The 26,499-nt window shown below is 33.7% G+C and overlaps 2 protein-coding genes across 3 annotated transcripts; one reads left to right on the forward strand and one right to left on the reverse strand.

The window, feature by feature from the left end:
• The first annotated feature begins 1,410 nt into the window (after positions 1-1,410).
• On the forward strand, positions 1,411-5,775 carry LOC123883393 (proline-rich receptor-like protein kinase PERK1). Its single transcript, XM_045932179.1, has 8 exons — positions 1,411-2,378; positions 3,179-3,721; positions 3,800-3,886; positions 3,976-4,046; positions 4,201-4,277; positions 4,419-4,566; positions 4,742-4,903; positions 5,238-5,775. The coding sequence occupies exons 1-8, from the start codon at positions 1,748-1,750 to the stop codon at positions 5,550-5,552; spliced, it is 2,034 nt and encodes a 677-aa protein (XP_045788135.1). The 5' UTR covers positions 1,411-1,747; the 3' UTR covers positions 5,553-5,775.
• Positions 5,776-19,310: 13,535 nt separating this feature from the next.
• On the reverse strand, positions 19,311-25,619 carry LOC123884222 (subtilisin-like protease SBT6.1). Of its 2 annotated transcripts, XM_045933283.1 has the most exons (10): positions 24,879-25,619; positions 23,974-24,102; positions 23,739-23,891; positions 23,206-23,322; positions 22,731-22,915; positions 22,375-22,638; positions 21,131-22,202; positions 20,391-20,888; positions 20,240-20,300; positions 19,311-19,702 (listed from the first exon to the last, which is right to left on the reverse strand). In XM_045933283.1, exons 1-10 carry the CDS (start codon positions 25,413-25,415, stop codon positions 19,611-19,613), a joined length of 3,108 nt encoding a protein of 1,035 aa, XP_045789239.1. In that variant the 5' UTR covers positions 25,416-25,619; the 3' UTR covers positions 19,311-19,610. The 2 variants fall into 2 exon arrangements, with proteins under 2 accessions (XP_045789239.1, XP_045789240.1); XM_045933284.1 differs by lacking the exon at positions 24,879-25,619 and having other exon boundaries at positions 23,206-23,332.
• Positions 25,620-26,499: the final 880 nt, after the last annotated feature.

Below are 26,499 nucleotides of genomic sequence, written 5' to 3' on the forward strand. Positions count from 1 at the left end.
TTATGAAATGCAAATAGAAATGAAAAGTAAGTATTTGTACCAAAAAAAAAGAAATGAAATTACATATATAATTGAAATATAATAAAAATCCAAAGCATGTATAATAATAATAATAATAATAATAATAATAATAATAATAATAATAATAATGATAGGGTGTACCCAAAACATATATAATTGAAATATAATTTTGAGTTAAATATGTTTTTAACCTCTATAAAATTACATTTTTTTTTAATTTAATCTCTATTAAATTTTAATAGTAATTAATTTTAGTTTTTATAATATTGCAGTTTATAAAAATAGTTCTTATTTATTTTTTATTTTTTTTATGAAATGCAAATAGAAATGAAAAGTAAGTATTTGTACCAAAAAAAAAAGAAAAAATGAAATGAAAAGTAAATAATTTATTTTTGAGAGACCAAACTTAAAAAGTCATAATTTTGTAAAAAACAAAAAATATATTAACTTATAATGTTTAAATGGTATTATTATTTCAACATAAACAATCTAGTATTTTATTTATGGTCCCGACTCTCATTCAACCTATCAAATATTTTTTACAATTTTTAGCATTTGAGCTCACATAAAAATATAAGTGTTGATATATATAACTAAAAATGAGAGTTTTGCCGCTCATCGTAATCCTATCTAACTTGACGAATTAGTCTATGAAATTTGTGTATTGAGAATATCTATTTGGGAAAAAAAAAATTTAAGATTTCTCAAATAAAAGATGAGGAGAGAAAAACAAGGAAATGAATTCCTCTCATACCATTTTGGTTCAGCCACCTCTCATTTTTCTCATTTATTGATGATTTAAATTTTTTTCAAGTAATCCGGTGGCTACAATTTCACATATTTAACATGATTAAGTGAGAGTATCATGTCTCACAAATCCTAGCTCAATTGATAAAATGCCGAAATTATTAGGTCGGACGTCGTGACCCTGGTTCGAACCCGAGATCTCACAATTATATGTGAGTTTAATTCCAGTAAATTATCACTTCATCTAAGACAAAAAAAAGTGAGAGTATGTGATTCGAACCCCAATTCTGCAATAATATACAATGTTTTTTTAGCAACTGAGTTAAGCTCACAGGAATAATGATGATTAATTTATTAGAAGAGAAATTTTCGATTTGTTACTTAAAAAAAATCCATTGTTGATAGAAATGGGTATAAATTTAATTATAATTTATCCATAAACTAATTTTTTTTTTTTTTTGACAAAATCCATAAACTAAAATTTAAAAAATACTAAATGGAAGATTTTTTATTACTTCTTTTGTCAAATGACAATAAAGAATATATTAGACCGTGGAGAATTCGTGTGGGTCCCATATTCCAAATACTGTCCTCTCTGGTTGGCTCAACCAATACGGTAAATAACCTCAAAAACAAAAAACAAAAAAACAAAAAATAACAAATAAAAATAAAAAAGACACATTCATATTCACACACACAAAACAGAACACAGAGAAAGAGTAACACACAAAAACAGCTTCATAAAACAACACAAAATCCATACCTTAAACTCTTCAAAAACGTTTTTCTTTTCTTCTCTTTATTCTTTCAACTCTCTCTCTCTCTGAAATTTTCAATCTTTTTGAGAGAGAAACACATTCACATAAAAATCTTACATACCCTTTTCTTATTCTTCAATTGGGTTTTCCTTAATTTTCATTTTCAATAAACCCTTTTGTTGATTCTTATAAATTTTGAATTTTTTTCTATATTTTCTGCAATGTCAACTGCTCCGGCGCCGTCTTCGCCGCCGGCGGGGAACACCGCGCCTCCACCGTCAACCCCAGCAGCACCACCACCTGCAACACCTTCCTCACCACCACCTGCAACACCTTCATCACCACCTCCTGCAGTGCCGTCATCACCTCCACCGGCTACTCCCTCCGCTCCTCCGCCGGCAACTCCTTCAAAACCACCTCCGGCGACACCTTCAAAACCACCTCCGGCGACACCTTCAGCGCCTCCACCAGATACACCTTCAATTTCTCCACCAGCACCAAATACTCCGTCGACCACTCCACCGTCGAGTTCTCCGCCGTCACCGCCGTCGTTGACTCCCGGAAGTGGCACTACTCCAAGTCCACCATCACCACCTTCCACTAAAACTCCACCAAGCTCTGATCGAAGCCCAACACCACCTTCCTCCAAATCTCCACCATCGCCACCATCTCCACCGTCTTCTTCGTCAAGTATTTCTACCGGAGTAGTCGTCGGAATCGCTGTCGGAGCTGTGGCCATTCTTGTGGTTTTGAGCATTCTGTGCATGTGCTGTAGGAAGAAAAAGAGAAGACGTGATGAAGAATACTATGGTCAGCAGCATCACCAACCACCACCACCTCAGCGATCCAAAGGTGAATTTTTTTTTCTAGGGTTCTTATTTTTTCAAGAATTTTTTACCTTTGAATGTTGATTTTGAAAATGGTTTTTAGTTTTTTATGTTTTTGTTTTGATCTCTTTTTATTTTTCTTATTGCTTGATCCAATTGCATTGCCAACCATATGTATGATATTTTGTCCCTTTGATAGGTTCATATTGTGAAATTTTATAAATTTGGTAATCAACATGAATTGGTCCGAGTGGGAAGTGTCTCAGATTCCTTAAGCAAAGCGGTTAAAGAGAGTTCGATTCACGGTGGTTGTGAATTGAGCAAATTCCATTCGAGAAAGGTCCTCATTGTGCTTGATGATGCTCTTGAGATATTAGTTTTTGTAGTTTTTTTGTGGTCAAGCAGTCTAGTGACTTTCCACCCTTAAGGTGGATGAATGGAATGATCGGGGTTCGAACTCCGGCCCCTGGATATATAATGCAATGTTCCTGCCATGATATATTGGTTTTACTAAATAATATAATAAAATATAAATCTTGCACATGGTTTTTGGAACAACTTTAAGGTTTAGTGTGAATTATATTACTCTATTGCATGTATTTGTTAGTGGCATAATGCTAATCTAACTAATTTGCTTGATTACAAAGCTGTAGTTTTAGTGTGAATTATGTTACTCTATTGCTTGCAGGATCGTACTATTGGAGATTTAATTCATTTTTAGATATCAAGTTTTGTTCTAATTTTTGAAAAAATGGTTTCAAATTGTGTTTTTGCTGATATTCAACGATAATGTTCATTTGATGCTGAATTTTTGACCATTGACAGTTGATCCTTATGGTGGTCCACCACAACAATGGCAGCATAATGCTCACCCTCCATCAGATCATTTAGTTTCAACTATACCTAAGCCGCCACCTCCTGCTCCAATTCCATCGCGACCGCCATCTCATGTTGCACCGCCACCGCCTCCTTTCATAAACAGCAGTGGTGGTTCTGGATCAAACTATTCAGGCGGCGAACTGCTTACACCTCCTTCTCCAGGCCTTGCATTTAGCTCCGCAAAGAGCACTTTTACTTACGAGGAGTTGGCACGTGCAACTGATGGCTTCTCTGATGCTAACCTCCTCGGACAAGGTGGATTTGGATATGTTCATAGAGGCATACTCCCTAACGGTAAAGAGGTTGCTGTTAAGCAGCTAAAAGCGGGAAGTGGACAAGGAGAACGTGAGTTTCAAGCTGAAGTAGAGATTATTAGCCGTGTACATCACAAGCATCTTGTTTCACTTGTTGGATACTGCAGCACTGGTTTTCAGAGGCTACTTGTTTATGAGTTTGTTCCAAATAATACATTGGAATTCCATTTACATGGTACATTACATTCTTTTGTGTAGCACAATGCTTTTGCTAGAAGTTTTCTTCATTCTTATGGTTATTTTTGTACTGCAGGAAAAGGACGACCAACAATGGATTGGGCAACAAGATTGAGAATTGCTTTGGGATCTGCAAAAGGATTGGCTTATCTTCATGAAGATTGTATGTTTCTGTACTTTTGACTGTTTCTTTTTCAAAGAAGCTAATTTATGTCAAACTCAATGTTCATTATGTTTTTTTGTTTTGTTCAGGTCATCCTAAGATCATTCATCGTGATATTAAAGCTGCTAACATTCTTCTGGATTTTAAGTTTGAAGCAAAGGTAATGTTCTTTTATGTGTCTTTCTTGCGGCATAGTTATTAGCACTTGCGATCAATCTATTTCTTATACCTGCGATAATTGTGATGCACCGTTTAAAATGTTCTAAGTTGTTGTGAATCTTCGATTAATTTAGTATCATTTTTTTTGTTGACAGGTTGCTGACTTTGGTCTTGCAAAGATTGCTTCTGATCTGAATACTCATGTTTCTACTCGAGTGATGGGGACTTTTGGGTACGAACATATTTAGTTTGTTCAATATATGCTATTGTCTATTGATAAAATTGAACAAATGCATTAACCATATTGCATTTTTCTGTTTGTTGTATATATATGTAAATATCGAGCTCATGAATTATTGATTGTTGTTTATAGGTATCTGGCTCCAGAATACGCAGCTAGTGGAAAACTTACAGACAAATCAGATGTTTTCTCGTATGGAGTCATGCTCCTCGAGCTATTAACTGGACGGCGTCCGGTTGATAAAAACCAGACTTTCATGGAGGATAGTTTGGTAGAATGGGTAAGTTTTGCCATCCTCCAACATTTCTCGAGAGTTAAATATAATTTGCAACTGTAAATTCGTAGGGTTTTAATATAATTGATAAAATCAATGTTGAACCGATTGTTCAACCAGTTAAACTCTGAACCAGCACCATTGATCCACTCTTAACTATATCCATATTTCATTCTTACAGGCTAGGCCTTTGCTCATGCGTGCTTTAGAAGAAGATAATCTTGATTCTCTGATTGATCCAAGGCTGCAGAATGAATTTGACCCTAATGAGATGACTCGTATGGTGGCATGCGCTGCAGCTTGCACTCGTCACTCAGCAAAGCGTCGACCAAGGATGAGTCAGGTAAAGTGACAAATTTGTTATATCATTTATCGAATATTAATGTGCCAAAATCATATTGGATTCTCTGACACATAAGGAAAAATATATTTTTCCTGCTATAATTTGGAATGTAATCTTGAATTATAATCTTCAAATATTCATCACACTTCTTTTAAAGCTCTCCAGTATGTCGGTGTTGATTGTCTAAATGCAATGCATGTATTTCGACAAATAATGTTGATGCGAATATAAAATCTCACATGAATTCTACTTTCCATTTTTCGAATTTTGAGTCCATGCTATTTCCTTTATATGTGACCATCTTTTGACTCTAATAATTATACATACTATATAGGTTGTGCGCGCTTTAGAAGGAGATGTATCACTAGCAGATCTTAACGAAGGGATTAGGCCAGGACACAGTTCTGTTTACAGTTCTCATGAAAGCTCAGATTACGATACTCAACAATACAAAGACGACATGATCAAGTTCAGAAAAATGGCATTAGGAACTCAAGAGTACGCCGGAAGCAGCGAATACAGTGCAGCTACTAGCGAATATGGTCTAAACCCGTCTGGCTCAAGCAGCGAAACCCAAAGCCGCCAGACAACAAGGGAAATGGAAATGAGAAAGATGAAGAACAGTCAAGGATTTAGTGGAAGTTCATGAGCCTTGAAACAATTGTTTGCTATATTTTTTTTTAATCTTGTATAAAAAATCTATGTCTTTGATTTTTCACCTATGGATGACACGGTTGATTTTTTTGCTTGACTGACATGTTTGGATTGACTTACCAATTACCAAATTATTGTTACTATTTTTTCCCCAAAATGTTTCACATATTTTATCTGTATTTATCAAAGTATACAACATATAACAGTTGATTCTTTCATTTTTTTTTCTTCCTTATTAAGGGTTGGAAATGTATTGCATCATTATCAACCTTGTTTTCCATTGTTGCTCTTGTGTCAATTTGAGGTTGGTAGTTGGAAGTAGGTTTGCTTGGTTTTGTTAATATATTGATATCAAATTCTTTTTTTTTAAGGCCTTTACTTGATTGTGAATGAATCTTTAGAACAATATTGTGATTTTTTTACCTAATTGAGAGAGTGAGTAGTTGCACTATACATATTATATTTTGTAGGTGTGTTAGTGTTCAACACTTCAACTTTGTTACTTGCATAAGTGGGAATATGTATAAGCTTTTTTTCATGTGAAGGAAAAGCAAATTGGTAGATACTCAAAATTGAGATCTTAGAAAGCTTTATTAAGTTTGACCAACAAGACAAACTTCTAGACACTCAAACAAAATATTATTAACTTCTAGAAACCCAAAAGAAGAATTATTGTATTGGAAAATACAATAATTTGACTTTTGAAAAGTTGAATGCACAACTTTTGATAAAAATATTTCTATATTAAGTTATTTAGCATCTGCCCTTAGGGCACATGTTAGCTTTTGCCTAACTTGAATTGCAGTACGATGATTCTTTGACATTATATTATAGATTATGAGATATGCACTCCATTTCTCCATAAAAAAGATTATTTGAATGATGAGATGTTATGAGTCTCTTAGTTTAATGAGCTATTTCGTCAAAACTGTTGCGAGAGTTTTCCGTCATGATGGTTTAATACTATTCGAGGAATTGTTTGAGTCGTTGACCATAGTTGATATCTAATTATGCGAAAAGTAGAATTGTTAAAAATAGGTAATTACTTTGTGTAAGGCTGAAACTATTTTTTCCCCATTAATATGAAAAATGGACTATTTTATGTACTTTCATAATTAATTTAAAGTTAGGTTATTTCTCAGTAGAAATTCAAAATAGAATTTCACTATAATTTTTCTTCAAATCTTGTAATTTCTAAAATATCATCCAAGAACATTAGGATAAAATGACACATATCTCTATTAACTTAATCAATAATCTTTAGCTCAAATACTTTCTTAACCATCAAGAAAGTTTTGGCTTCATATACTATAAGAAGTTTGGATTTGGTAAAACATTTAAATAAATAAACCAAATGATTTATTTCTAATTTTTTCCTTCAATTTTTGTTACACCTTTTTTCCTTTATTTTAGATGGATGTTATTTTGGTGATTATATTATTCCAAGTGGGCATGTAAAAGAATGATGCATGCCAGAAATGAAAAAGCTGTAGCTTTTGGACTGACACTACACAAAGGATATTTGTCACATGGGTTGAATCATTAAATAATAGACATCTACAAATTAAATCATCATTCCATTTGGTGAAGCTGAAATAACAAAAAAAAGATTGAATTGGCCACCATCTCTCTATCTCTGACTTGAAGCCTTCCACCCTAAGCTCCACACGGGTTGAGCAAGGTCAAAGAGAAGAAAAAAATTTAGAGAGAAAAATATATTAGAAAAATAAGAAAAGAAAAAGTCATTGCATAACATGGACATGATATATGATTAACATGAGCTCCACTTAGAAGAAGAAAAAGTTGAACATTTTTCATATACATTATCCATTCCCATAGTTACAATACAAACAACATTACCCTACCAATCAATGTAGCACCAACATGATACTATGTGTGATGGCTCACATATATCAATGTCTACTGATGCGTTTCATTCGAAGGAAAGAAAGTAGGAACAAAAACACGAAAATATTATTCTGAGATGTAGGTATAGGATAGGTATGCCTAGGAATACCAACATAGTTGAGATGTTTATTCATACATTGACGCCGAGACGTTCTTAATTTATTAAAAAAAAAAGACGAAAATAGATGAATGAACTTGAACTAAAATGTGATGGCTCGCGTGTATCAATGTCTACCGGTGCGTTTGATTCGAAGGAAAGAAAGTGGGAAGGAAAACACGAAAAACTAATGAATAAACTTAAACTAAATCTTAGTTCTTAATTTAAGTTTATTCACCGGTTTCTGTCTGTACTTTATAACTATAAACATGATGTGTTATCACTTAATTACAAATACAATTTTTTATAACATTTGCATTTGATATATTTGGCTTCCTAGTATCAGAGGTTTGCAAAGAGTTTAAAATATCATACATAATAATGTTGTGTTCTCTAGAGCTACAAATGTTGTTTTTCAGAAGATTGATTTTGCCATTTAAAAAAATTTAACGGCGCAGCTTATTCTCGGTCAATTTGTTTTTCATTCATATATATAATTATCCTAATTTTGAGTTTGGAGTAAAGTACATACATGGACAAAAAAGACAGACAAGAGTACGTTACAATCAATCTATCTAACTGAAATGCTTGCTGGATTTTTATATTAATTATTTACTTAGTTGTTTTATAGTAATACCAAGTTTTTTAAAAAAGATGATGCATGTCTTGGATTTGAATGCATAAAAAATTCAAAGTTCTGAAATAATACACCAGTCTCAAAAGGTGCATGGTTTTGAAAATACCACTACACGACTATTTTACAGAGTGTATCAGAATCATTTGAATTCTAACCAACTTTACTAGCAAAGTTTCTTGTCATGAATTCAACATGTTTATGGCAACAAAGGAAGAAAAAATTAACCAAGGACATGTTTGGATAAAAACACTTCTTCATACAACTTACTGAAATAAATTGAAAATATGTTTTAAATTAGGAAAATGACACACATTAAGAATACAAATGTAGTAATATTCTCTTGTAACTTGTGCATTATACATTTTAAACATTAAATTTTTTTATGTTATTAGGAATGCAAATTTCTAATTTTAGATACCTTAACATGTGTCATTGGTGCACATGTTAATATGACCTTTAAATTAAGGACAATAACAATCAAAAAGCACAAAACATCCCCTTAAATCATGTCCTCCCCCCTCCCAAACAAGGAGAAAACAAAAAATTAATTGGGCCTGGCCCACTAGGACTTCTGGCTTACCAAAAAGTGAAGGAAATCGTTCTTTAGGCCCGTTCTAGTTCTTATGCTAAGAGATCCTCTGATGTAAATGACAATTTTGACGAGAGGTGTTATGAATCATGGAATCGAAGGGATAAAGATCATAGATGTCAGCAAGATAGAGTGCATAAGAGTATTTATGAGGAAGATACTCATAGAAATTCATATTAAATAAATATAGATTGATAAAAGAATGACTAAAATGTACAATGGAGTAGTTTATTTATAGGACTATTTGGAGTAACTAACTCTCTAACTAACTTTCTAACCTCCTAACCAACTTAGTAACCTATCAACTAACTCTTATTGATTAACTAAGGATCTATATTCTTAACAAGAGGTTTGTTTTTCGCGCCCCCTGAAATTCCTTATGCACCCAGCGAAATTACCAAACTAACCCCTTTACTTTCTAGGATGCAAGCACTATTCACACTCTAAGTAGTGAGTGGCTATATTTTTAAACCAAACACAGCGTCTGCGCCCCCTAGATGAAAAAAATCATGAAAAAAAAGAGTTTGAGTTTGCTATCTTGAAAGCGAACTCTTTTTTTCATGATTTTTTCATCTAGAGGGGCGTGGACGTTGAGTTTGAGTATAAAATATGGTCACTCGTTATGTAGAGTGCGAACTAAAACACAGTAAATAAAGTATGAATTATACTTTAACTAGTGTATCTTATAAAAATGGGGTCACTATCTTATATCATATTTTAATTTGCCATTGGAGACCAATCACACGCACCATAAATATAGCTATACTTAATTGTTACTTTATTTGATATGACCAAATTTACTTTTATACTTACAATTGACATATATCAAGGCTACAAGAGTTGATAAGTTTGACATAAAATAGAAATTAGGTGAACGAATGGTTCAGACTTTAACTTCGACTCATATCGAGAAAGTCAAATATTATGACAGACAAAACAAGGGAAGCTGATGAGGGATGCCCTCAGCCGAGAACTGTGTTTCATTTAAAGTTATTTCATGGGAGATGAGAGAAGGGGGAAAAGGATAAAAAAATTGATTTTTATAAGGTTCACATCCTAGAAAGCGAACTCAGTTTGCAGTTTGCTATATAGAAAGCGAATTCTTTTTCCCCAATTATTGCTATTTACACACTCGTTTTCTAAGTAGCGAGAGGGGTAAATTAGGAATATCAGGGGGCGTGCATGTACTCCAGGGTAGGATTGTTCATGGTTCAGTTCGACCAAAGAATCAAACCGAACCATAACAATGGTTAAAAATATCGAACCAAACTGTTATGGTTTATAGCCAAACCGAACTGTACTTATGGTTCTGTTAAACGGTTAACCAAACCAAACCGTTAAGCACAATAGAACTATATTTATGGTTCAGTTAACCGGTTAACCGAATCGAACTGTTATGCACAACATAACTGTACTTATGGTTTACTGAAGTTATGTCTTATAGCTTACTGAATTTTTTTGAGGGATAGATATCATTTAGTGGTTCTATAACATGGTTTGCAATGACAGTGCTGAAAGCAGCCAATTCTCATGGAAGAAACGTATATGTTTTCCAAATTATAACCAAATTTTGATAGAAGCACCCTTTCAAATCTTATTCACAAACTAACTTATAAAATATATATTAATAGTATCAGTTTTAAGTGTATATTACAAGTATCACTATCAGGTACAATCACCTTTGTAAGCAAAGAAAAGAAAAGGTCAGCATATAAAATGTATACTACTAGTATCAGTTTTAAATCATGATGCATATAAAATGTATATTACTATATAGTATCATTAATACATGTATACTGCAATAGCTACAAGTTTAATTATTAAGTGAAATATTAAGAAAAAGTTCACAAACCCAGAATACAAATTCACAACCCCAGAATCACATTGCAAAAATCACAAACCCAGAATACAAATTTAAGTTTGAGACATTTTTAGTTTTTAAGTTTTGAGTTTGCGGTTCAGTTATTCACAATTTGGTTTGGTTACGGAAAGTAAAAGACCAAATTGTCCTTATTCTTCTCCAATCTCCACCAAAGAAAGGTCTCGATAAAATATTGAATGAGGGCAAGTTCTAACACCAATAAATAACTAACCTGTTGTTTCCGAGGTTCAAAAATCGTTAAAAATAATTTTCAGCCACCGAAGAGATTACTGGACTGAGTCGCGGGTGAATACGCTTTCTTTAAGACGTTTCGCGGCACTGCCCAAAATTGTGCAAGACAGACGATCAACCACGAAGTCTCCAGGATAAAACAGCCCAGTTCTCTACTGATACCGATAAATACTGCACTGTAGATATCGGGCAAGAATTACACCCTCAAATATGGTACTAAAACCATTGCGCTATGATTTTAAGTCCATTCTAATACGGTGTTATGACCGTTCTAATATGGTACGGAGACCATTCTTATTATAGGGAATATGGTGCTATGACCATTCTTAAATTTAAAGGAACTGTGATACTAAGATCACTCTTAAAACACAATAATAATACTAATATTAATATTAGTATCTCAAAACAAATAGAATATAACTTCAATATTATTCTCTAAGCTATTAGGAACACAACCTAATACAAATCTTTCTAATTAATTTGCATAACCGAATAATGAAACCAATTAATATGAATAATTCATTCATTCTATTTTAACTTTAATATGGCTCACTTCTAACAAGTCTAGTTAATGGTGAAATATTTCCACTTCAACCGATGTTTTTGTGTTAATTAAAACAAACTGATCACAACAATTATTTCTACTACTACATCAATGTCAAATTGCTAATAATGATGACAAGTGTGTATAGTAGAATCTAAACCATAGAAACAATTGAATTTGTAAAAGATAAGCAAAGAGAATACCAAAGAGGTGTTGTTCACGTTGACAAGCTTGGTGCTCTCATTGCCTATATATATATCACGGTTCTCCTAATTCCAAATATGTTGATCTCTTTTTCTCAGTTGTCATGAGCTTATAATGTTTCACACCTAGACCATGCATCATCACCGTATGGATTGATATAGTGGGCGGCGGCCAATCTAATTATTCTGGGAACGTGAAGTTCCATTTATGCAGCCGTCACACACTTTCTAATGCTTCATTAGACTTTAATCTATTAGGTTTTTAACACTTAAATAGGAAGGGAAAAATAACTGATGCTTCTTAATAGGAACACATGTTCTGACTTTTTCTACCACTCTTCCTATTATTTAGTAACTCATATAAGTTTCTACAACAAAGTCTACTTCCATTATTTTTATTCTCAAAATACATACTAGTATATAATACATACTAGTATGCTCTAGTACCCGATGTGAGACTCAAATATTTTATTTTCAATTCACATGTAATGTGCTCATTGTTCCAACAATCCCCCACTTGAATTTAAAAGAAAATTCCAAAATAGCGTAGGACGCTTCTATAAGATTGTGCATAAGCAAAGGTGACGCTTGTCTTGAACCTTCACATAGCAAGTAAGAGCCCGATTTAACAAGAGTGACGCTTGTCTTGAACTCTATCTCAGATTTTTCTCAAACCCGCACACAACCTCTCTTAAGGTGTATCTTAAAAGCCCGTGCTTTAATGGCCCTGCACGTGTATCCCGGTTTCATGAACGCTCTAGGAATCCGCCTCAAAACTCCATAGGAACCGGCCTCAGTTCCACATTCATATAGGTGAGTCTATCTAGAGTACGCCTGAAGCTTGGTACTCCACTCATATCAGAGTATAGATCTCATTAAGAGTTTCTATTATCTCATCCTTTCACTTCTGCTTCAGGATTCATGCTTCTTAACTTGCATGATCATTTCCTACCACTCACAACTTGTTGTTTACCCATTGGAACCTAATTCTTGGGATCTCCAGTCTTTTAGGTTGGGTTACCATTATGAGCAATTCTTAGGCATTAGTCCCATCTTCTTGGATGTATTATGGACTTCCTTTTTAGCCATTCCTTTCGTCAAAGGATCTGCTAAATTTTCATCAGTGTGTACATGACCCATTCTTACAGCTCTCTTAGAGAGTAACTTTCTCTCTATGCTGTGCTTTCTTCTTATTTGACGTCTCTTACCGTTATAATAACGGTTCTCAATTTATGCAATAGCCGCGGTACTATCGCAATGAATCAACACATCTGGCATAGATTATTCCATAAAGGAATCTCAGCTAGCAAGTATCTTAACCATCTTGCTTCTTCACTAGCAGTCGCTAATGCTATCATTTCAGACTTCATAGTGGACTGAGCCAACATAGTCTGTTTCCAAGATACAATTTATCTACTATATTAAATATATAGTTACTAGTAGTTTTTAGAATCATATGATAATATATTCTAATCTACATCAATGTATCCTTCAAATACAACAGAAAATCTCTGCTAATGTAATATGGGATTCATGACCCTTGTCAGGTATTTCATGAACCTCTCAATAGCATATCAATGCTCTTTATTAGGTTTACTAATAAACCTTCACAACAGTACCACGACATATGCAATGTCGGGTCTAATACAATCAGTGACATACCAAAGGCTGTCAATGATGCTCTCATACTCAATTTGTTTAACACATTCACCAGTGCTCTTAAATAAGTTTACACTTGGATCGTAAGGTGTGCAAGTACGTTTACTTGTACTTCTTAAAGATCTTCTCAACATAGTGAGATTGATTTAAAGGATTTCTCATTATGAGTTAATAATCTTAATAACTAAGATTACATCTACCTTTTTGAAATCTTTCTTATCAAAGTTGTTAGATAACAATGATTTCACTTCATTCACAACATGAATGTTTGCTCTAACATGTAAATCAATTACATAGAGACATATGATAATGCAAATGCTATTTACTAGTTTATGGTAAATACATTTGTCACTTCATTCACTTTTAATTCATTTGACATCATCAAATTGTGAAACTTTTCATGACATTTCTTATGGCTTATTTAAGACCATACAAAGTACTATATGACTTATAGACTTTAATTTTCTTGCCACCTCAGAGTTACAAAATATTCAGGTTGTTCTAAATAAATTTCTTCTTCCAGTCACGGTAAAAACTAAGAAAAAATAGTTTTGACATCCCTTTGGTGTGCTATTCAGTTATAAATAGCATCAAAATATTTTAGTACCATTATGAATGTTATTATTGTGACAGAGAAAAACTTTTGAAGAAATCTATCTTTTTTCTTTATCTAAAACCATTGGCTACAAGGTAAGCCTTGTATTTATCAAAATTTCTATAATGTTTTAGATTATTTTTCAAAATTCATTTACAACTCATTGGTTTGTACTCAGGAGGCAATTCTTTCAAATGTCAAGTCTTATTAGACCATTGAGAATCTATCTTATCTTTTATGGCCTCTTGCCATATATCAACCTTCAAGGAAGACAACGCTTCTTGAAAGCTAGTTAAATTCTCTTCTAATGTATAAACCATGTAACAAGGTTCACACTCTTTAGCAACTATTGCTATCTTACCTCTTCGAGGTTCATAACATCTTGTTTGATGTTCTCATCACTGCTTCTGATCACTGAAATGTGATCAGTTGCAATACCCCCACTGGTGCCCCCACTATTTCTCAATTTAAAGAGAAATTCATTTTCATAGAAATCAATATAATTTGATTCTATGATCACTTTAGCATATAGGTCATAAAACCTATAAGCTTTACGGTCAATTATATACTCAATGAGTACACATTCATAGGCTCTACTAGTGAGTTTAACTCTCTTGGTTTCTGAAATTTAAACATAGACTAGATAAACCCAAGTTCTAAAATAAGACAAATTAGATTGTCTTTTCTTCAAAATTTCATAATTAGAAATTTTGTTCTTGTAATTAGACACTCTATCTAGCACAAAACAACCAATTCATAAAAATGAGTTTCAATGCCGAAATTAAGTATGATTATAACAACTAGCTCATCAAAGAATTTATACTTTCTTTTCACTTTACCATTATATAAGAGACAATTGTTTCATGAATAATTTCGTACTCATTATAAATGGGAAATTATATTTTGTGCTTCTATATGAAGATTGCACTAAAGAATGGAATCAATTCATGTCCATTTATATTAGGTATTGAATCCCATAGTACAACGTAAGACAAAAAATTTATAGAAATTCCCGTAAGGAAAAACTGTCCACCACCCACTTGATCTACCAACAAGGTTGATCTTAGTAAATTATATAACAATTAACTCTTTTGTTATAGTCTGTGTAGCAGTACTTGATTCGGTACTGCACTTATGTGCCATATGACATATTATATCACAATTGTATAAGATACATTGTGATCTAGGGTCATTCCATAATGGTGGGTTTACTTTTTAGTGTTGTTGTTCGAGACAACAAATACTTTCTTTTTATGTTCTTGCTAACTTCTTCGTCAATACGAAGACATGTTACCAGACATTTGAGGGAATATTGCTTAGCCTTTTGTTTATTCTTATTAGCTTCTTTTTTTCAAGTAAAATTGGAATATCTTTCTTCAAAACAATAGCAACTCAGTTGTTATTATAAAAGCATAATTTTTGTTGCCAATATTTGAAGTGATTTCCTTCAAACCGAAATGGTTTGTTCTAGCCAGCAACATCATAATCTGAGCCAGTAATTTCTTCGGTAGACATGGCAGGAAAGAAACGTCTTAAAATTGTTGTTTCCGAGGTTCAAAAATCGTTAAAAATAATTTTCAGCCACCGAAGAGATTACTGGACTGAGTCGCGGGTGAATACGCTTTCTTTAAGACGTTTCGCGGCACTGCCCAAAATTGTGCAAGACAGACGATCAACCACGAAGTCTCCAGGATAAAACAGCCCAGTTCTCTACTGATACCGATAAATACTGCACTGTAGATATCGGGCAAGAATTACACCCTCAAATATGGTACTAAAACCATTGCGCTATGATTTTAAGTCCATTCTAATACGGTGTTATGACCGTTCTAATATGGTACGGAGACCATTCTTATTATAGGGAATATGGTGCTATGACCATTCTTAAATTTAAAGGAACTGTGATACTAAGATCACTCTTAAAACACAATAATAATACTAATATTAATATTAGTATCTCAAAACAAATAGAATATAACTTCAATATTATTCTCTAAGCTATTAGGAACACAACCTAATACAAATCTTTCTAATTAATTTGCATAACCGAATAATGAAACCAATTAATATGAATAATTCATTCATTCTATTTTAACTTTAATATGGCTCACTTCTAACAAGTCTAGTTAATGGTGAAATATTTCCACTTCAACCGATGTTTTTGTGTTAATTAAAACAAACTGATCACAACAATTATTTCTACTACTACATCAATGTCAAATTGCTAATAATGATGACAAGTGTGTATAGTAGAATCTAAACCATAGAAACAATTGAATTTGTAAAAGATAAGCAAAGAGAATACCAAAGAGGTGTTGTTCACGTTGACAAGCTTGGTGCTCTCATTGCCTATATATATATCACGGTTCTCCTAATTCCAAATATGTTGATCTCTTTTTCTCAGTTGTCATGAGCTTATAATGTTTCACACCTAGACCATGCATCATCACCGTATGGATTGATATAGTGGGCGGCGGCCAATCTAATTATTCTGGGAACGTGAAGTTCCATTTATGCAGCCGTCACACACTTTCTAATGCTTCATTAGACTTTAATCTATTAGGTTTTTAACACTTAAATAGGAAGGGAAAAATAACTGATGCTTCTTAATAGGAACACATGTTCTGACTTTTTCTACCACTCTTCCTATTATTTAGTAACTCATATAAGTTTCTACAACAAAGTCTACTTCCATTATTTTTATTCTCAAAATACATACTAATATATAATACATACTAGTATGCTCTAGTACCCGATGTGAGACTCAAATATTTTATTTTCAATTCACATGTAATGTGCTCATTGTTCCAACACCTGGATGGAATTCTGAAAGCATAAAGCTAAACATGTATGCAATCTTAACGAAATAGCACCCAAATTTTATCTCACAGAAAATAACAGGTCTCAAGTAAATAAGCGTATAATAAAACGTGTTTTCAAGCGGGAATTCCAACTCAATACATAACATTCAAGTCCAATAGCACTTGATCATCCTCAGCAACATAAAGTGCACAAACATCCGGATCATAACCAAGATTTATGTGAGGAACACGGAACAATTTGATCCAAGAGTTCAAACTCAGCTTCTTGGTGGCAGTTGTATCCTCCGTCGGTGGATCGGACAAAGCGACGTCGTTTGATTCATCAGTGTTGCTACTTGGCGCCATTCCTTCGTGAGCGTGGCTGTCAATGGAAAACAACAAATGAAATATGAAAAGACACTTTCACTTTAGATTAACTAGGACCAAATTTTTTTTTTACCACCAGCTTAATCCGATTCGGGAGGAAATTCTACTTTCAACCATATCCCGATAGTTAGAACTAATTCCATGTTTTGGTCCGTCTTGAACCAACAATATAAGAAGTTATTTTTGTTTTGTAAAGAAAAAGTGTAGGTAGGTGAACAACATAGGAAGCACACTCAACCACACAACAATTATGTGTTCGTAAAATAGTAAGGACCAGACATACCAATACACAACAGAACAAGATAATGCATAAAAGGATAAAACTGTATCGGAGAGATATATGACGATAATATTTTTATATTTGAAAATGAAATGAGTATTTTCGTATTTTTTATAGTTGTACATTGGACAAAAAATTGTTATGTGGTTGCTACCTGATTTGTCCAGTCTCACAATCAGTTTCAAATCAAACAGTACAACAAAAGTTGTCCAGTGAAGTCCCCTGTTTTTTAGTAGATCATTTGTGAAATGCTAACTAGTGTCTCTGGACACTCTTTAAACACATTTTTTTTTATAACTTTTACGGAAACTTTTATGGTTAAATAATGCCCCGAGACACTCGTTAGCAAAAACCCTTATTATTTTTATTAAACTAATTGTCATATGGTTCATTTTTATACATGTATTTAATTATTTATTAATAAAAACATGAAAAAATAATAATATTTGAGTAATTTTATAGCACTTAAGTGAAATTTATAAAATTTAGGTTATACATGTCAAATTTTATTTAAAATTATTTGAAATGTTCTTGAAATTCAACGAGACAAAAAGATTTATGCATTTTTATTGAACATTTTTAATCTCTATAAATATTTATAACGTATCAAACATGTATAAAATTAAGCTACTAGGTTTGGTCTATTGGTGAAGGATTTGAATAATATACATGGGGTCCTATGTTCGATCCACATTGACAACATTGTAAATTAAAAAAAAAACGTGTAAAATTTTACATAGATTATTTAAATAGTGTAATTTTTCAATCAAATGGTAATGATGTATATTCACCAATATTTAAATTAATATATTAAATATTTTATAAAAGAATTAATTTATTAAATATTAAAACAGTAATTCAACAAATAGAATTTTTAATATTATAAAATTGGAACATTTTAGCTATTTCTCTAATTAGTTATTTTTTATATACTTTTTGTTAATATTAGTTTATCATATTTCAAAATGAGTTATTAAATTTATTTATTCCTAGTGATTTTTAATATACTATCATAACTTTTATTAAATATTTTATCAAACAAATTTTAAATTAGAGTTTATTTTAAGTTTTTTAAAAATGAATCACCAAACAACTTTAAATTTATTTTTTAAAGTACTTGCTTTTAACTTTATTTTAGAAGTAGCTTTTAGACCGTATAAAAGTCGGACCAAATGGTATCTAAGATCGTCGTATCAGCTTAATTTGGCCTTAACCTAGTAATCCTAAAGGAAGGAGAGCTACTTTTACCCCACATTGTTTGAAAACTCACACCCTTCCGAATTTACCAATACGGACAATGAAAATACATAGTTTTTCCTCGTGCCTGAATGGATAAATCTAAAGAAAAAAAATGTGGGTAAATTCAACCAGGAGTAGTTTTTAAGAATCATGGGGTGGAAAAAAAAGCTCTCTAAAGAAATAGGCGGTTGTCCTTTCTCTATTGAAGTTCACCCTCATCTTCCTTTTCCTTCCCCACTCGGGTTCGAGAGGCGAAAGACAGGTAGGAGCGAATCAAAAGCGGAGACTCTATCATAATCATAACAGAGCGTACCGGGCAGTCCATTCGGATCAAAGGAAGGGGTCAGTTGTCCTCCTAAATTATCAAAATCTCCCCATATTCTCCATCTACCAGGAGATATCTACCAGTAGTGCAAATTTTACCGGGAGTGCAAATCTTACCAAGAGGTATCTTCAAGTAACACTACTTTTTTTTTTCCGTCAAAAAAAAGTAGTGTGTTTTCTACTATGAGTGATTCGGGGGGCGAACAACAATCATCTTACATCATTAGTTAATAATTTAAATAAGACATAAACTTATTTTAGTTTCCATAATTTTCTAAAAATTAATTTGCAAACTTATTCTAAACTATATTGCCTCTGATTTGAAAAAAAAAAAACTATATTGCCTAAATTTAATTAGTGTTACTGCAATCATTTGCTTAACTGCAAATAAACTACTCGTACTACTTTAGTAACTCTTACAAACTTTGATATATCAATAAACATAATAAACACATGAAAATACATTATTTCATCATCAGAAAATTTGTGCCCTTGAAAAGCATCCATAATAACAACAAAAATGTTACAACTCTATAGGTAAGGAAAAAAGCAACTTATTTAGCTATCTTCCTACCGTGATGCTGATGGAACAACTCATGAATTTGTAACTATGCTAATACTACAGGGGAATCTCTTTGGAGGCAAGGATCTATAATTACATTAGTGTTGATATTGGACTATAAATTGGTCAGTCTACCAGAGCTTGACGATCCTTTCCTTCTTCGACGTCTCTTTTGGCGAATGCGCCAAAAACTCAATAGTAAAATACCTGTCAGAAAAGAAAGAAATGATGAAACATAGATAACATATACATCTTAAAATCTGAATTGGTTGTAAGTAACTATGAAGCATTGACACGGACACGGAGCAGATAACATATATATATATATATATATATATACATCTTAATAATTGAATGTAACCACACGTGTCAGTGCTGAACACATGTTGAACAAAGGACATGCCTTAAATATGAAGTGTCAGTGCTACATAAAATCTAACTCAACCTGACAAAACCGACTTATAAGGTGAGAGATGTCGCCCACTTAAAACTCATTTTCAGGTCATATCTCATCTAATCAGGGAATCTTAACACACCCTCAAGCCTAAGATTTGACATATGGCGAGACCCTGATAGTGGGAAACCCAACAAATCTTGGATAAGCTTTGATATGATCTTAAAATTTAGGTTGAGCGTCTTCTACTTATACACTCATTTTCAGGCCATATCACAGTGGGAATCGTAACAATACATAACCTAGTTATAGTCTAAAATATTGGATAGCAAAGTTGTGTGTTCACTAACCAGTTGCTGCAACAACAGCAGGAATAAGCCAGTGACTACCAACCAACATAGGTGCATCAGGCTGCAAGAAATATCAGAGTTCAGTACATCAGCAATATGCAACATCTGAAATTTCTACAAAACCAACTCAACAGCTTTTTCAGTTTCATACCTCATCTCCATAGAACAGGCCTAAATATCTATTCCCAAGAGAGTCGTCCTTATTTCTCAAAGTTACCTTTCGACGCCTAATGTTAGAAGCATCAAAGGTTGAATTTAAACCATTCCCGAGATCAATGACAGGATAACCAGGCAATCTTCTGTTTCTTCCTCTGACTTGCAAAATGTAGCCCTTAGTTCCCCATATTTCAAACCTTGAGTCGGTCCTGCATATCAAGTCCTTCCCCACAACAGCTGAATATGAAGAGAAATTTACATCAGTTCTGCGAGATGGTAACTGATTGTCGTCTTCATATAAGGGAGCGACTTGTTTATTTGATTTAGAGAAAAGCACTGGATCTCTAACATTCTCACTAGTAAAATCTAGCATTTTCCTCAGAAGTGTAAAACAGTTAGTGACCATATGGCTGCTGTCCAAACAGTTGGAGTCACCATACACAGCAATGCGACCTTCACCCATCACCGTAAGACCAAGAATTGGAGAATCTGCCTGTTTCACCAAGAGGGGCATATTTTTTAAAAATAAATGATATTTTGACACAAATTTAACATAAAACACTGACAAAAATTTAGATGGTCAACGCCGTTTAAATATGTGATTAATTACATTAAGTGGCGGATTAATGAATATAACAAGGTTGCACAACTCATTAACCATCCACAGAACATAATTAATTAACCATGATTTCAAACGTCATTAGCCATGGCCAAGAAATAGATGTCGTTTCACACCTTGGTGGTGCTAGAAGTAAGCAACACATTCTGAGTGGCTCCACTTTCTGAACTATCTGAAAAAGCAAAGCTATGTACATAACCACCTCTTGGAAACCTCACTATATCTGTTCCAGATGCATATCGATTTTCCTCACCGAAAAGTGAAAAATCACCGCTCAGAATCTTATCTCCAAAAGCAATTCCAAATGGAGCCAAAAGATCATTAAGAGCAGGATTATTAGCACCTCCTGTGACAGGGGTCCACCAACTCCGGGTATTATCATCAAAGAATCTCATCTTTACCATGGTATCTACATTGTACCACTCAGCAAAGACAGCTAATCCCAATCCAGTATTTATAACATCGTCTCTCAACTTTTCAATCTCCTCGGGAAAGTACTCTTCTTCAAGATCGACCAAAAGAAGTGTTCCATAGTGTCGAGCATCAAAGCAGGTAAGAGGAGAACCAAGTGTTTCAACATAGTAACCAGTGTCTCGTAACATGTTGAACATTATGTGAAAATTTGTATGTAGATGATCCCCGTGCCAGTCAAGAATGTCATTACGAACATCCAACGAATCTCTGGGGATATAACCTGGGGGGTATTTGATATTGTGAAACTGATCCCACAAAATTCGTTTTGCTCGTGGCGGTGTTGGCACCACTTTTAACTTCAATTGAAGCACACATGTGCTAACTCGAGGGCGCTTTTCTCCTTGAGCTGGAGGGCTGGAAACCCTAAGAGTCACATTACCTTCAATGTTACCGGAAAATTGTGCACCTTCTTCCTTGATTTGCAAATGAATGGCCAAATAACCAGTCCAAGGCCAGATGATCTCAGAATATGTAAAATGAATGCTTAGAAGATTCCCTACTTCTTCAAAAGGATGCCATATTGGCGGACTTTCGACGTAGCCAATAACACCCATTCCATTTAGAATGCTGGCATTGAAGATGACAGGCATGGCACCTGCATAGAGTGGCTGACGACAAAAGGGCCATGCATAAGGACAATCCGAGTAATCAAGAAGACTGGGAAAGATGCTTGCCCTCGGTTTGTAGCTCTTAAGAATCTCATATGATTCTAACCTGAAAATTTGATTAACAAACAAGAAAACGTCGAGATTAGAGAATAGTTAAAGAATATCAAGTCCCTATATTTTTGGGATATTTTCAATTAATTCCCATAGTTTTAGATTTATAAATAGACCCCTATAGTTTTGCATATGAACAAAGTGGAGAGCTAAATAGGAGAACCTACAGATCAACTCTGCCAGCACCCTGCTCGTACATGTTAGGCCCAGCAAGTTTTGCAGCACCCTCGACCAATGCTTGTTTCATGCTTGCTGGGTTTAAGAGATTTTTGCGGTCAGGTTCAGGAATGACACTGACAAGCAAACATACAACACCAGCCACTACAGGACTTGCAACACTGGTCCCTGATAAACTTTTACAACCCGAACTAATCTTTGATCCCATTATGTCTCGTCCATATGCAACTACGTCTGGCTTCACACGGCCATAACTGCAAGGTAAATATTTACCAGCGAGTAAGAAACCAAACCTGCAAATATATATGAGGGAATTACAAACTAACAGACGACAAACAATGTTTACCCATGAGGAAGTTCCCAGGTACTCATTCCACGTGAGGAAAAGGAAGCTATATGGTCACTATAGTCAATACCACCAACACCAATCACATCACTTTGATCTGCTGGATTATTCAAAGTTCCATAAAGTGGTCCATCGTTTCCAATTGCAGAAACCATTATTATGTTATTGGCTGTTATCTCCCATATCTGATCAACAAATTTGTGTCATGAAACTATAAAAAAAAAATATTAAAAAAAAATACACTTCTATACTTCTTTTTTTGTCAACAAATCACACTTATATAGTTGGTGGAAGAAATAATTATGAACACTAAAAGAAACAATGGTTTCTGCAATATAAGGCTGAAGTAGATCAAATACATTCTCCAGAAAACAAAGTACTAAGTTTGGAAATTTTCCACCTGAAGATAATAAATAAAATACTCAATACTACCATATTCCTGAGCTAGAAGAACAGACGGGCGGAAGAAATTTACCTTTTCTACAAATGGGAGATCCAAGTAATCAGGTCCACCTATGCTCAAATTGAGCACATCCATATTTGTTGCAATTGCATAGTTAAAGGCATCAAGGAACCAAGAGGTATATGACACCTGCAATAGGCTGAATGAAATCTTCTCAAAATCTTGCCAAGTATTGCAGAATACAAATAGCATAAGCAGCATAGTTTGTAAAAAGAATGCAACTTAATTTTCTGCATAATCCTAACATAACTTCTGCTTTGATTATTTATGGCCTATCAATACAATTTTGCCTGTTAAAAAAAATGCATTTATGAACTGCTAAGATGCATCTCTGGTCTTCTGTTTAGGGAATGATGATGATTACTCTAGTCGGCTAATAAACTTCAGACAATTACATCATGCAATTTTTTGGACAAATATGGAATGAAGATATGTATAAGTTTGATGATGAGCTGAAACACCATTTCAACGCAGTTAAAAGGAGGTCAATTCAACCCCTTCTACAGAAATAAGAGAATTTAATAATAATACTCAACAGGCATTACCTGTGCATCAGTGAACACACGAAATGCATAAATCTCTGTATCTGGTGCAAAACCAAGGCACTCAGCATCCATACCGGCAACAACACCAGCAACGAAAGTCCCATGTCCAAGATTGTCATTCAATGTATCCTCGTTAGTCCAATTTGTACGCTCCTGTAAAGTTCCTCGACACTCAGTTCATCAACTATCAATCAACTCCTACCCTCAACATCAAACTAACCAAACAACCATTTACCTTGATGTTACGGAAATGGGGGTGATCAGCACGAATGCCAGTATCAAATATGGCCATCTTGACCTTTGCACCAGTGTGCCCTTTCGTCCACAGTTCTTCCGCCCCAAACATAGAAGTAACTTGTGATCTCTGATACCAAAAAAAAAAAAAACCTCAGAAAATGCACACTTTCAACAATAATTCAACTCAATGGAAACAAAATACTATTACTAATAGTAACAAGGATCACACCAGTTGCTACCATAAACATTTCATAGCTTTTACATAAACCAAACTCAACTAATCAGAGACAAAATACCAAACATTACATAGTTTTCAGTAATCAATAAATTCACAATACACCAAATTAAACTCAGCAAAGACAAAATAATAAAAATACTACAAATAATAACAAAGTCTTATCCTACTAAGTGGGGTCGGCTACATAGATCAAATGACGTCCCAATGTTCCATCATCTATCATATCTCTATCCAACTCATTGATCTCTACATCTTTCTTAATAGTTTTTTTTATAGTTTTTCTAGGTCTTCTTCTACCTCTAGTGATTTTGACTACCCTCTATCTGATCTACTCTGCTTACTACATAATCTACAAGTTTTCTCCCTATTACATTTCCTCGCTTTTACACAAACCTCTATTAGTAATCTTACATTTTTATTTTACCATTATCTCTTTATCACTCTATTCTCTTATGTTGGTGCAATTCCTCTCAAAACTAAATAACACAGTTTTAGTCATAATGCTAATGATAGTGACACAATGACGACGACGAAATGTGACAAATAAAAGTTGTAATATTTTTAGCTTCCTCAAGATACCCCTTGAATTAAAATGGGAAATATAGATGATGTAACTCCAGTTACTTTGGAAATTGTTACATAAACCAAAACAAAACAAAAATGACCTGGAACAACAATTGTCTCCCCCATTTGATGGAATTATTGTGATTGTGATTGTGATTGTGATTGTGATTGACAGTATCTTGTTCTTGTTCTTCTTCTGCTTCACAAAACGACATCTTAGTAAAGATCTTCCCAGGTTTTTTATTCCCATCAATAAAAGAACCAACTTTATCACTACCATGTTTCATCAAACCCCTTTTATAACTCATATCCAAACTAACATACTTCACTAACCCTAATTTCTTAATTTCTTCAATAATCCCCAATTCATGAACCGAAACAAGGCCAAAATCGGTGGGGAATTTAGCTGCAGGATTATTTCTTACAATCCATTGCCACCCTTTTGATCGGAGATTGGATTCAAGATAAGCACGGTGGTGGTCAGCGGTTTTGTATTGGGTGAATCCGATGATGTAATTTGGAGGTGGAGATTGTGGTGGTTGTGAGGAAATTGAGGGATTTAGGGTTAGGGTTTTGAAAAGGGCAATGAAGAGAAGGAAGATGGAGAAGATGGTGGTGGTGGTGGTGGTGGTGGCCATTTTGGCCGGAATGAACAAAGAGAGAGAGAGTGAAAGAAACAGTTTTGTTGTTACATCAATGTTATGTTATGTTATGTTACGATGGATTTGTGATTGATTCTTTGCTTATGTTTGAATCTTGGTTCACTTGTCTGAATCTTCCATGTCTTTTGTCTTTGGTTTGTCTTTTTCTGTTATTTTAGAAAATACTAGATTAAAATGATCAATAAATTTGACCAACACATTGGATAAACTTGCCTTACCACAAAAACAACTAAGTTCGATTTTTTGTGTCCCATCAATTATAACTCAGCCGGTAAAAATGCCTAAATTGTTAGGACGAATGTCGTGATCCGAATTCGAATCCGTGATTTCATAATTATATTTATATGTGAGTTTAATTTCAGTGGATTACCACTTCATTTTTCATGTTTCTTTCTTTCTCTCAAAACCTGAGTTTCCAATCCCCACAAAATCATTTCATCTCCATCATTGTCTTTGATCTTCCTTCAACAAGATATGATAATGATCATGATATATGTTTATTTTATTTTCTTTTTATTTAATTATAATTTGTTCACTTTTATTCCTTTTCTTTTTATTATATCATGAAGGAACCAATTAAAATTTAAAAGTGTTTTAAAGGAAGAGAAAAGTAAACCAAAAAAAAGGAAGAGAAAAACATAGACGAACGACTGAAATAACGGCAGAATGAATATCACGAGAGAGCTGACTGAGGAGGATCCATATCCCATAATGAATGTAGTAGTTTTTTAATTCAAATCCTCTCCTCCCTAAGGCTATGTTTGGATTGGTGGTATGTGGTGGAATGAAATGAAATGCATAGGTAAATAATAAAATTCTATTGTTTGAATTTGCAAAAAGCTAATGGAATGGAAACCAATGGAACCAATTCCATTATATACCACTCCATCCTTCAATTTTTCATTCCCCCAATTTGCGGTGTAGCAAATGGAATGGAACTTGATATTTTTAATATTACTCTTTTACCCTTATTTTATTTGTCTCTTCCTCTTCTCAAATACACATATTTCACATGAAAACTCTTGTACCTCACTTCTTCTTATGTGTTCTGACCGCTAAT

This window comes from Trifolium pratense, linkage group LG5 (assembly GCF_020283565.1).
Source record: "Trifolium pratense cultivar HEN17-A07 linkage group LG5, ARS_RC_1.1, whole genome shotgun sequence".
Lineage (NCBI taxonomy): Eukaryota > Viridiplantae > Streptophyta > Magnoliopsida > Fabales > Fabaceae > Trifolium > Trifolium pratense.